This window comes from Colias philodice, chromosome 6 (genome assembly GCF_061535455.1).
Source record: "Colias philodice isolate Cphi_HAF_F1 chromosome 6, ilColPhil1 Martin Lab GWU primary, whole genome shotgun sequence".
NCBI classification, from domain to species: Eukaryota; Metazoa; Arthropoda; class Insecta; order Lepidoptera; family Pieridae; genus Colias; species Colias philodice.
The window spans coordinates 3,824,336-3,838,759 of record NC_143091.1 but is presented as its reverse complement, the minus strand read 5'-3'; the positions used below and the strand labels follow the sequence as shown (position 1 = coordinate 3,838,759).

The following is a 14,424-nucleotide window of genomic DNA, read 5'->3' as shown; positions in this document are numbered from 1 at the left end:
TACAAGCGTGATCTATCAACACTGTGATTTGTATGTATATAAACATGGAATATAAGATACAGAATGGGGAGAAAAGTTAAAGACAGCTCATAGTCTATGGCTATTAAACAAGACATTTTTGCTATTACTTACAAAAACACCAAGACCGTGGTAGAATAAAGAATATCAATTTATCAACTATTACTCAATATTAATATAATAATTTAACGACAAAGTAATTTATGTCAAACGAGTTTACGCAATACCATATTAGCACTGTTGTTAAAAAGTATGTCGTTCCAATTAGTTATTTATTTACTTTAAATTGAACAACAAATAGGTTTTATTATTACACCGGAACTTAATAGCATTTCCAGTGGATTAGGTAAGTTGAAGTAGTCGGCGATTTCAGAACGGATTGCGAAAGTTTAAATTAAAAACCGAATTGGCTTTCTGAGGCACCTCGCTCCCCGCCCCGCGCGGTAATTGCAGCGCGCGCGCAGATTATCAGAAGCAAGTGCGTTCGATAAGGCGAGCTCACGAATGCGTGTTATTAAATTTATTCCTTTTTCGCCAGAATCTGCATAATGAGGGGGGCAAAAAATACAGGTAATCGCTAGATTGCAAGTCCCCTGAAGTGATGCCTTTGTTTTGCATGTACGCAGGTTTCGATGAATATTTTAAACTGCTTTAAATTATAATGGCAATGCCAAGAGATCCTTCGCAATGATCGATACAACGTGCCTTGTATAATCTATATCTGGGTTTCATTATTGTAGTAATGTGTCATGATCGCCCACGTCGAAGGGAATCCTCTCACGTAGCAAATATAAACGAGCAAAATATTTCTTTTGTTGATATTCTTGCGACTCATAACTCATTAACATTATAAAAATTCTGATATCGATAAATTGACAGTTAATTACTGGTTTAACTTTCAGTCAATGTCATGGTTGGCATTCTATGGGTTGCGAGATATTCATCTCTACAATGTTTTTTTCAGTGGAGTAATTGTTGATCTAATCAATTTACTGTATTAGTAACTCTAACTACCTATAACTGTGCTTATAACGAGGAAAACTGAGTTGGTAATTATATCTGTACCTACCACCACAGTGCGGGTACTGCAAATTATCTCCGAGTTGCGTATGTAGTACTTATTACCATTCTTGATTTTTCGAAGCTCATTAACGCTTAATACTTCCAAAATTTGTCTCAGGTGCTCGTGAGAAATTTGCTTTGTAACAGGATCGGGGTGTAGTAAAAAAGTACCGCGCGTGTCGTCAGCGGCCGTCCGGCAAGTAGTCCGTAAATTATGGTTAGTTTTTGGCATCGCCTGCGCAATGCAGCCTCACAGCTTTTCACATTCACTCCCCTCGCCCCGCCGCCTCACACGGTCACAGACCCCGCGTCAATCTCGACTACTTATCCGTTCGCATCCATTATATTAATCATTTTTCCAAAAAACTGCCGAGATCCCATCGCGGCCGGGAGCGGAGCTTTCGAAATTTAGAATTGACAAATCGATATCGCAAGATATTTATTGAGGCATGTATCGTTCGGCCGGTTCATTGTGACGCCAAAATTAATCTCGGGGTTTAGCTGCGTCACAAAGGCTGCATGCCGGCGCGTACGGTGGCTATTACGGGCACCACATTATAATTACCTTTTTAAATAGTTTTTTCAGATCTCCATATTAAAACGTCAATGTAAATAACTTGTTAGCCGCAATCTCATTTCTGGGCGATTGGATATTACAATAGTGTACGTGATTTGAGAAAGGTAACGGTGTCGCCGCTTTATCCGACAGATGGAGCTTATTACGGGCGGAGCGCGTGCTCGACAAGGCTACACACTAAATAGTCAATATCGACACGATCAATTTGTTAATCGAAAACTAACTCGAGTCTCGATCGTAAATGTTGCAAGATATAACTGATACATTTTTATGTCTGTCTACTATGTAGCCATATACTTTGCAGTTTAACAATGTTGATAGAGCACAATCACAAGACGATTTATGTCGTATTTTTTTATTATTATTTCTACTTTAATGAATTTACAAAATAACATTATGTATTATTGTGAATTGGCCTGGGAGCTTTTGAAAACACTGCTTATCCTTCTTCCAGATATATAATATGAAATATTTGATGGTAAAACTTGAACCACTTTAACAACTCTACAATAAACTCTATGGTAGCATATATCGCATATCTACCTACCCTTAAAAATGTTCACATACAAAGTTGTATTTTGAAAGCTATACGAATACAGTATTAATCGTTATCAACTTAAATATATGAGTTACCTTAAACATTTCACGCAAATTATGATAATCCTTTACACTGTATAATTTAAATGAATATCTCAACAGTTATCGGAAAAAAACTAACGCGCTCGAAAACGCTCTCACACCGCTCTCAAGCCTTTAATAAAAACGCATACAAATCCAAGTAATTCTGTCTAACAAATAGTTAAAAACCGTCCTAATCAAATGATTCGGTGTCAGCGTAGATACAACAATAAATATCTTAGTTGTACGTGTGGAATTGCACGGATCTATCTATTATGAGTCGTCATCACTTTTTGTGGACCGTCCAGCACGCGCCGACTTTCTATGTACCAAGCATCTGGATATAATTTGTTCAGTTTTTTATTTTCGCGCCGAAATTATGTTAGTCATTGTCGGCGCTGATAACGGTCAGTTGGTTGGTTTGGACTTCGTTTAGATACATAATGGATTTCTAGGTATTATTGCTGTTTAAGATTTCGTTAAGACGTGCATTCAATGCAACGCTATTTGCAACCGTTTTCAAGAGCAGGAAATAATCAATGCGACTGTATTTTTTGTGATTATCCAGCTAATTATAAATTGATTGTGATATTTGTTTTTTTATTACTTAGGTCCTAGGAACTCCTTTTGCTCGTACGTGTTGATATGATTAGGTAGGTATGCACTAGCATATAATTGAAAACATTCAATATCCCGAAATTTTTTTAGCTGTTAATTTAATTTTGTCGAATGAATTATACTAGGGCATTTCTATTTTACAATATTAGGATTACCTAATCTATAATATTATATCCTATATTATTAATTTAATATGTTAATTATATCTTTAAAAATTCCAACTATTCCCCACTACAATCACTAGGTACAACAACACTTACTCACCTACACTATAATATATAAAACTTAATACAGGCGAAAACATTTCCATTAAATTTTATCAAGTATCAAATCTTAAATATATGTATTAACACAACTATTTCAAACTTTATACCTACAGGAAAAATAAAATTCACAGTGGTAATGATGATGTTAAAAAAGTCTCTTTTTTGTCGTAGTTTATCTACTCATAGGCCATAATCGCTTCCCAATATAATAGTAAAGTTCAAATTGATCATAAAAACATCACCTAAATTCAGCTCTAGGACCTTTTTTATGCAATAGGGGGCAACAGAGCAGACGCGTCACCTGGTAGTACCTAAGTGCTCCACGTCGCCCATATGTACGCACAGTGCCAGAGACATTGTGAGTATGTTGCCGGCCTTTCAAGTAGGAATATGCTCTTTTCTTGAAGGTCCCCAGTTCATAGTCGTTTGGAAAAGCCGCATGAGGGAGTTTGTTCCAGATGTCTGTAGTGCGCGGGAAGAAAGATCTTTTAAAGCGCACAGTTGTAGATTGCCAACAGTCAAGGAGTAGCCTCCTGCGAAAAAGTAGGTAGCAATCGACGAATCGAATTTGATATCCTACCATTCAATATTCCCATGTAGCTAATATTAAGGGGGAAACGATTAATTAAAAGCCAATAAAAACAAATCTCAAGTATGTCACTAGAGCATATAGGCAAATAGCACTTATCGCAATAATCCACGATAATGGATTAGCTGGCACGTCGTTATTTATAAACACCGCTATCGCGTTTAATCGAAGTCGATTCGAATAATGTCCACGATTATTGAAACGATAAGAGCCACAATAAAAAGTGGTAGCGTAGATAAACTGAACTGATTTCAGTTGCGACAGAATTGTTTACATTTACTATAAAAATATAAAGGTTTGCGGATAAAATACAACACGAACCCAGCTAAAGAATAATTTTATAACTACAATTACTCCTAATTAATGCAATATTAATTCCTAATTAACATAATTAAACACTTATTTTAAAATATCGATTTATTGAATTAGTATTTACCTGTCTGCGGCTATGAATTAATCTAATTTTTAGTATAATTAAATGGCAATTTAATAATTTCTTGGTATTTATGCTCTCTTTTTACTTGTATAAGAAGGTAGGTACCTACTATTGACACTTTCCCAAATATGCTTTTTTTGCAATTATAATTTTTTTATGTAATAGGTAGAAGTTACTATTAACTACTAATGTAATATGTGTTATAGGTAGAACCTAAATACAATACTAATACGACCAATTTGTACGACAATAATTTTTGTATTTCTATTTTTTTCATAATATTTTAGTCTGAATTTAAAACTAAAATTAAAAAAATATATACGAGAAAATGTGTATGTTTGTATACCTACCCGTCTTTAACATAGCAACTGATTGATGTATTTTTGCATATTGATAGCTGGAGGGTTGGAAAGAATTAATTAGTTTTTATAGAGAATCACACAAACAAACCAGCTACTCTATAGGAAAATATATTCTTACAAAACACATAAAATTTACAAAAGGGCCTAAAATAATATTATTGCCAAACATCAAATAAAGATTATCACCAAAGAAATTTAAGGAAACCTTGCAAATAACGATACAATTTCGTAAAACTAAACCGCAAGTAAACCTGTTTGGAGTTGATTAAAAACCTATTAGTAAAATAATCTGATTGCGTTAGTTAATTTCACAGACGTTATTTTCACTTTAAAAATTAACTTATAATTTTTATAATTAACTAGCGGTCCGCCCCGGCTTCGCCCGTGGTACATGTTTACGTTTTCTCTACATAAGAACCATCCTCGTACTTCAAGGAATATAATAAAAAAAGAATTATCGAAATCGGTTCAGCCGTTCTCGAGTTATGCGCTTACCAACACATTTTGCGATTCATTTTTATATATAAGATTTACATGTCTTTAGAGAATAAAACTTTTATAAAAGTGTCTATAATTTATGCAAAAAGTTAATTTTATGATTACCCTACAGTTCACATTATGATACAAATTATATTCGACGATAAGAAACTATAAAGTATAAACCTGCTCAATTAATAATATGTGATAACATGATGTTATAGTTTATAGAAAAAAATGTAGAGCCGTCACAAACGTTTTTGTAGAGCCGTCACTTTGAAAGTATAGAAATATAATAAATCAGTTCAGACTGTTCTTCTTCTTCGACTTGAGTTAAAAACGACTTATTAATTAAAAAAAATCATCGATTTAATAGTTAAAAAAAAGATCTGTAAGTATGTATTTTTTTCCGTCCCGTAGCTTAATTTTTTCAAAAATTTTAATATTATAGGTACCTACAAGTAAAGTTATAATGTCTGTTTTTTTTTTCAGTTTGATTATTCTTAATTTACAATAATCCAGAACGCAATCTGTATTATTATTTGCCTGCGGAAAGTACCTACATGTTTACGAAATACCTAATAGGTACCTACTTTACATATGTAGCTAAGTACAAATAAAAGATAATACCATACAAGTTGTTATTAATAAATGCATACCTACAAGATTTGACAAACATTCACGTCTTATCAAATATCTTGTCTCAAATGTTTGTCGAGAAAAAAACAAATCAGTAAATTATTTTAAATCCAAGTTTAATTAGCTTAACCGCATCGTTACGGATAATTACCAAAACTAAGAAGTAATCAGGCGGATTTAATAAATTTGTTAATTATTGCAAACTATCTGGTATTTTTATTACCTATAGCTAATTACGAAATAAACAGTTGTTAGTCACCACCCGTTTTTTTCCCATATAAAAAAAACTTAACACATGATTTTTTGAGTGATAGAAAAAGTGAAAAAATCTTTAAATGTCAAATGTTCAATACTTAACATTTTTTAAAAGTTTTGACAAAAATAAAATCAAATTTTTCAAGCATTTTTTGTATTTTCTCAGATACTTCTCAATCGTATTGAAATGGTTAATATTGCTAGCTAGTTTGAAACATAACTATCGGAACATAAAAAAAATATTCATTGATAAAATAGTTATATTAATTGCAAAATATGGGTTAAAATTTTTGCAAATAATATAACTTTTCACCTGGCTCTTTTTCATTAAATCGGCTGAAATTAATGTAAAAATTGACGGAAGTGTTATACGAATCGATTAATTTATTCTCCATTAAAATTGGATAATCAAAATGAATCTACGATTTTTAATTGCATTTTTTAATAAAAAAAAATCGGTCAATGTCATCATACTTAATACATATGTATTACGTAACTATTAACTAAAATAATAGGTATAATATCATCGTAGGTATAGCATATTATTGCATACAAAATCTTTTCATATAAATAACAAATAATACAATACAGGTCCCTAGTGCAATGCAATGCTCCACTTCTATATTTCAGTGACCTTGCCAAATATCAATAACTATTGTCTGAACCCAAAATATAATTTGGTATGTAAGTGTTTCATTATATTTATGCTAATTTCGCTTATCAAGATGAACTTGCTCGTTTATTGTTTGAGTGTATCAATTGAGCATGTCTAATACGCCGTAACAGTTACTTATTGTTTATATAATTTTGTCCCTTTACTGAAAAAATATTGCAATTTTTTTTATTTGAAAAACACACTCCGTTATCATGTTCAACTTTTTTTTTCAAAATAATAATAGGTATGTTAATCGTCGCAAGAAGTCAACTTTAATAATATCCCAAAAATAATTTACCTGTGAAAGATCGCTCGGGGCTTCTGATTTAGCCGTGTTGGCCGCAGCCCATGCCTCTGCGAATGTCTCCATAGCACTCTGAAAGTCCATCTTTCCGATTCACGACATCAACATACCGAAATTTCCACACATGTGCCCGAGAGAACGGCGAGAGAATCACCCTACACGCGTGCGTTCGTGCCGGCCGGCGGCGCGCTACTAACGGTCGGCCCCGCCCAGCGAACCGCCCGCGTCGAGAAAAACCGATACCACCACAGCCTCCCGTTTCAGCGCTTTTCTTTTTTAAGCCGATATTTTAACGAGTTTCTTTTTTCCATACAAAGCCCAGCCCACGGTGGTGGTTGGGCGGCCTTTGGATTATTTACACTTGTAATTCACAGATTGTTACGATACTTCATTTGTTTCGCTGAGAGGGTGTTAGGCGTTATCTTGTTGCGATTACGCGACGCGCTGATAGGCGTCTTTATATCTCGCAAAGCGCGCATCAACATGACTGCATGAATTTTAACAAGCCGTAATCATGCCTGACTTGATTAAATACTTCGCGTTATTGTATACTTCGAAATTGGCTTCGTAAAACGTATACAATTTGATCAATTCGGTCATTGGTATTGATGATAGCAATTGGAAGATACTTGACGAGGCTTCATTTGTATGCAAATTTGGGAATATTTTTCCAATTTTAGAAGTTATAAAAATCGCTAATTATGATATTCGAGCAAGCGTTAGGTACTAGAGCATTTTTATTCATTAAATAAATCACCCCAGCTTCCCGTCTGCTCTATTCTGAAGAAAAAAAAATTGTCACGGCTTCCTATAATTTTGTACGTGGCCGTTTAAACGGTATTACCTTCCGGCAAGCGGCATTTTATCTTAATTTCTATAGCTTCTAGTATATTAACGGCCAGCTATGACAAATTATAATGAAACGGTCTCATAATTTGTAGCTACGGGTTTATGTTCGTAGCTTTATTCCTTCATCATTGATTACATTTAAGAATTATTATTAAATAAAAACACTTAATTCTATCAATATAAATAAATAAATAGATTAAAAAAAAGGATCGATAGGGATAATCTCCCAACAGCTTAACAAGATTACCGTCAAACCAGATCTTCGAACATTGTTTACGTACAACAAACGATGATTCTTTACAGCCATCATAAGTTCCCTTCAGATTATCTACTATAATATAACCGTTAGCGGCTTCACGGAACGCAAGTAGGTCGCTTTATATCGACCGACATTCTTTGTTACCCGCCCGGATAAAACAATGAATTTGTATCTACTATTGTTTTAGCTTCTCCCGGCTAGTTTCTAGCTTTATATCCTGCAAACATAAGAGATCTTATCTCTGATACATTGATTGAATAATGAATCCATGCTAATATTATAAATGCGAAAGTAACTCTGTCTGTCTGTCTGTTACTCAATCACGCCTAAACTACTGAACCAATTTGCATGAAATTTGGTATGGAGATATTTTGATACCCGAGAAAGGACATAGGCTACCTTTTATTGCGAAATATGTACCACGGGCGAAGCCGGGGCGGACCACTAGTAGCTAAATATGTCTGGACTATAGACAAGGCAATGAGGCAACAGTTTAATAAAATAATACCTAGGTATTGATAGACTGCACGTTTTATTAATAATTTTGACTTTATTTAGGTACCTATTTATGTGATTTTTTTAATAACTACATTAAGTATATTTGGAGTATCAGTAAAATGTTCATATTATTTCTTGCGTATATTCTACTCTATAGGTATATCGTACCTACTCTATAATTCGCTTGCGTAAACTCTATCTAACAATTACAAGGAAATACCAATAATGATATATTATGAGTTAGAGAGTATTAAACATAATAAAGAAAAATGTTTATATAAATATAACATTTTAATCACAATTTTAATTGTTACTTATTTTTATACATACAAATTCTTTCTATGAAATTGTACCTACTACCTGTAGGTATAATTATTATTTTTCAAGATTAAGAAACCTATTGAAAGTTATTTAATATTTTAGTTCTAAATTCCTATCAATTTTTTTTGAGCCATTAGTAGCACACAAATAGTGATAGTTTAACGTTGAAGAAATAAAATAATGGTCAAAACTTGGAATTCCAAAAGAGCTTCGGAGTTACTTACCTAATTCTTAAATCAGGCCGTACTCCATGTTTCATCTCTTCACATCTATGAAATAAAAACGTCACGATCTCACAGATGTCAATGAAACAATTTGAAGATACGTCAATAACTGTCATAAATTAACATATATCGAATGTTTTGTTTTTTGATCAAGCGTGTCTATTTTTAGCAATCCTAATCAGCAAACACATGAATTGTTTTACAAAAATACACCTTTATAGATTAAAAATAACCATGGTTTTTCCTTTACACGTAGTATGGTGTAAACATATACGTATATAGTTTATTTAAACGAAGTTTTCCACGGTGTAGGTACCTAAGATGCTAATTAGATCATCTCAAGATTGTATAATGAATTAAATAAGTAGGCACTATGAAGTAGGTATAATTGACTTCGTTCCTCCATGGGTGTTGATAAGTTGAGACAACAATAGATTTATAGATTTTCCAATCTTATAAATCTCTTGTTTTCAGGAATTTACGTTATGTTTAAACTAGGTAATACCTAGGTACTATGTACAAATATCATTATCGCGATCAAGATAATTTATAATTCGAAACATTGCTATTCAGGCGAATATAAGCGTAAATAAATACTCGGCTACTATATTTAGTAGGTACATATCAAGGCTATGTTTGAAATACGATTTAGAAAGGTATATTAATCAGTTTAATAGATTTAAAATACATTCGATTACATATCTTTCAGTTGATGCTTGCTTACGTATATTAAATGGCGTGTTGCAATTGATTCAGATTGTTCCATAAATAAGCACTAATACGAGCCGAGTGTTCTTACATAATAAGATTTAAAACAGCGCTGAGCGGTAAATGCCGACACCCAACGGGATAAGAGCACACCTCCTGAAAATCCGCGCTGAAAGTGGATTACATAAGGCTTACATATCCTAATCCGCCTATATCCGAATGCCAATAGCGTGGCTAGGCGTCGACATTCGCTAAAGCCTCCTCCAATGCCCGTGTGCCCGGGTTAGGTTTATCCGTTATCCGGGATCGGATTAGGCGCGGTGCCGGCGGGGCGGGCTGGCGCCACGCCCACCGGTCGATGGCTCACTCGCACAGTTGTAGACTTGGCTCAGCATTGTGCTGTTATCTGCGAGAGACGAAGCACGCTCATCCGGCGCTCGTCACAGATAAGCAACGGTAAAACTGTGACGTCACCCGTCTATCCGGCACGGGCACCAATCTATATTTAACTCGATGTAACGACTGCAACATACTGTCTGTGAGCTTGGTGCCGTTTTACAGTTGTATCTACTATGTTGTAACTGGAATAAACTAGTAACTTATGTAGAGTATACTAATATCACCTAATATACCTACTTAGTACCAAATGGATAATATGAATTAAAATAAGAAAAGAATCTCGTTCTCATTTAGTTTTACTTCGTTTTCAAAAATAGATTATTCAATAATCTTATGCTATTCACTATTTCCTTATTTTCATTTTACAGTCTCTACATAATTTTGAATATGCTTTGTTTAATCAAAAATTGTAATTTATTTCACATTGCTGTTTTGGAAATTAAACAAAACAAAACTTGAATTAATGATGAATAATAAATGATCATTGAGCTCAACTCTATCAAAAGATCGCTACTTACTACTTAGAGCATACGATACTTAGAGCATACAATATCTATCTATCTAAAGCAACTTATAGGCTTCAACAGTTGTTTCTATAACAAGAATTTAATAATAATTAAGTATGTTATAAATATACTTTTAAAGACATGAAAAATAATTATTTATTTAATTATAGAGTTAGGGCTCTACACGTTACAAATACCTTTACCTTTCAGAGAAAACAATTTGCAAAGAACCTGAAATGCCTCATTAACAACATATTTATTACATATCAATATTGTATAAAATCTCAGTGACCTACATAACAAATAAATGACTACATTATCGAGCGCTGTAAAAACTAATCGACTCTCTAATTTTGGTATCTTGTTAGTTCGCTAACCTTGGAACCGCAAATTGCACTAACTCATTGTGAAGTTACGAACATTCGTTCTATTCGTTATTTCTAGAAATAGGTTACTTCATGACATTCATTAAAATGATAAAAACTACAAAGCATACCTACCCAGTAACAAATATGTATAAGACAAATATGACAGTTTTGAGGTTTACCTGTAACTTTTAAGTGACGATTATAATGATGATGAAAAAATAAATTGTTATAACTTATAACCTCACTTGGTTAAATATATTATAGGTAAATACATTGGTAAATAGGTGTTTTAATAAGGGTAGTATTTAAACGAGTGACTGTAAATTAAAGTTTTAGTTATCAAAAATAATTAATTGGGGTAACAGAATTACTAAGTGAGCGACTGATTGCGAGCGATGAAAAATTAATAGATCAGCAACTAACAAACATTAATTTGCGTTACATAAAATACAAAATGAGCAGCTTCATAATATTTGAGCGACCTAATATTAATTGTTTGAGTGACAAAATTACGTCTTGTATTATATTCATTATTTGGCATATGATTTATTTATACTGAGTGGCATTTTATCTTAATCGAGGTATTTCGAATAAAAAATCACTTTGAAAAATACTATAATGGACAGAGTAGGTACTATCAGTTCAATTTGTTTTTGAAAGTTTTATCAAATAACTATTTGAACAATTTATTCTAGTGTTTTTAGTTGCTCTAGATGAGCGTAATTTAGTCGCTCACTTAGTAATCTATTCGCTCAACTAGTAATTTAGTCGCTCATATAGTAATGTAATCACACAGTTAGAATTCTAATATATCAAATGGATTAATCACAATCCTCCTTTAGTACGCTCAATCTGTATTTTATTATCAACTAATATTCGTTGCTTGTTTAGTTTATTTGTCGATTACACAAATTCATACCGCTCCAGTTATTAAATCAGTATCACATAATCAGTCGCTCACTTTATTTTCAGTCGCTCGTTTTATTATTCCCCTTTTAATAATTATGGTAACAAATAACAGATTTAATTTAATATAAGCAAATATAGGAATAGGTATGATTAGCTAGAGAATTCCTAGTAATAAACCTAATATTTTAAAAATAAATAGATCATTCGTTTGAAGAGAATAGAACAAACTTCGTTAAAAATACAATACTACAAGGCCAAGGACCTTTAGTTAATTAAATTAGATCGATTTAATGCAAATATAAGATGTTGAACTTTTCATTAGTAGGTATGTTTGTTACACTTAAATCTTCATAGTAGTACTTAACTTAATATACCTATAGGTACATAGGTATACCATAGATTCCATACACGAAACATAAATTGTTTGTATATCCTATGACAAACATATTATTCAATACACTTTCTTTTAATTTTTTTCTTCTACCACTACTGCTACTACTTATACTACTGTCTTATTATTCTATGTTAAAAACCTTACATGCATTTTGCAGTTGCATATTCTTAATAACAAAAAAAAAAGACGGGTTGCACTCCGGGAGTGCCGACAGAAGTGAAAACTTGATTATTAACGTTCAGCATGTTTGATAGGTATTTTGGAATGGTATCCGTCTTACGCATGGAATATAAGGGCTAAAAAAAAAACATCCGTCTTACGCTTTTTCGATCAGGCCACGTGTCCTGACGCGAGTTTAAGATTTTATACCCAACGCCGCTAAAGAAGTTTTCACTTCAAAAATACCTAGAATTCAAAATACATACCTACACGATATAATTGTAAGTAATATCCATACTATCTAACCAAAATACATGCTACACAGTATGTACACGTTACGAAAATGACCAAAATCAAACTTAAAACCTGTTAATATTCATAGATTTACCTTCAGACTGGGGGGTGGGAGGTACCCCCTGGCTCTGAATTTGTTATCTCGACAAGTAATAAGACAGAGATTAATTCCCGCGCCCTTACTGATCGTGTTCATGTTGAATACACGCAAATTGGTAGTACGTAACGATTATTTGTAGAATATTTTCAGGTAGCACCTAACTCCTTAGTCCTTAGTAATTATAGAATACTAGAGGTCCGCCCCGGCTTCGCCCGTGGTACATATTTCGCAATAAAAGGTAGCCTATGTCCTTTCTCGGATATCAAAATATCTCCATACCAAATTTCATGCAAATTGGTTCAGTAAGTAGTTTAGGCGTGATTGAGTAACAGACAGACAGACAGAGTTACTTTCGCATTTATAATATTAGTATAGATTTTAGAGCAATCAACCACAATTCAAACTCAAACATTTATTTCAAACTCAAACATTTATTTATTCAATTATACTTCTTCTAGAAACAGTTTTGAATCGTCATTAAGTAATACATATATTTTACATTTACAATGTTAAGTGAATCGGGTTATATCAATTTTCAAAATAGTCCGTCAATTCATAATGTTGAAATATTTTGAATTTTAAATATATGAAGTTAAGTTACCATTCCTCCAGAGTCCAGAGTAATAACTCTGGAAACATAATTCGGTAAATAATTATAATTACGCTATAGAAGTGTTAAAAAGACGATATACCTAAATAAAGCGTGTTTAAAATCCATTAAATAGCCATTAATTTCTTAATCAGGTTCATATTAAAATCCTCCTCACGCCATAACTCAATCCTCCTCAATGCCATAGCAGTATTAAACATTTTAAATTAGTTTAAAGATATCCAAAAAAACCTGACCAATTGTGCACCCAAAACCAATTTCAAAGTCGATAGTGGATCGAAATCGGATTTTTAGAATGCGATGAATTTGACAAGTCACTATTTTTTTTTACTTAACAGATTATCTGTTCTCCTTACCCCACTCGATCAATCTTATCAAAGCAGCTAAACATACAGAAAGACTTATAACACAACAATTTGCCAAGCTATTTTCAACTTTAAGTTTAACAGATTGAGTAGATTTTTGAGTAGGATGTCTAAATGATGATGCTCTATGTTATCCAAATGCGCCGGATCATCGTCGGATTCCGGGAAATTCGCCTCGCGTGAATACCTGCGTTTACAGGTAAACCTGTGACCATAGAAAGATTAGACACGAACGCTCGAAGAATATAATTATGTAATAAGATTACATGTGGAACGATAGCGAAACATGTTTGCGTAGTATAATTCAGTGAAAATTATGTTATCTAAATTAATAGTTTATTGTACCTAATTAAAATTAGCTATTGAACTAAGATACGGATAACTGTTATTAATTAATTTTCAAGAAAACTTAATTATCATATCATATCATGGTAGAGATTTATCAAGCATTCAAGCAATATACTTACGGATAAAAAATATCCACGTGCCTATATATTCTTACTACGCTATCTAGAGTTTCGAGAATGATACAATTCGTCTATTTTCTCTACGTAAAGTGGGTTTTATTATAATTGAATTTTTAAG

The 14,424-nt window shown here is 32.8% G+C and overlaps 1 protein-coding gene across 1 annotated transcript in view; it reads right to left on the bottom strand.

Moving 5' to 3' along the window:
- Positions 1-7,056, bottom strand: part of dve (SATB1_N and homeodomain domain-containing protein dve) — a 65,008-nt gene extending 57,952 nt beyond the window's left edge. The window contains exon 1 of the mRNA XM_089696210.1: positions 6,871-7,056. Within this exon, the coding sequence (XP_089552336.1) occupies positions 6,871-6,960 (90 nt within the window). The 5' untranslated portion in view covers positions 6,961-7,056. The remainder of the gene's footprint in view (positions 1-6,870) is intronic.
- Between the last annotated feature and the right edge of the window lie 7,368 nt (positions 7,057-14,424).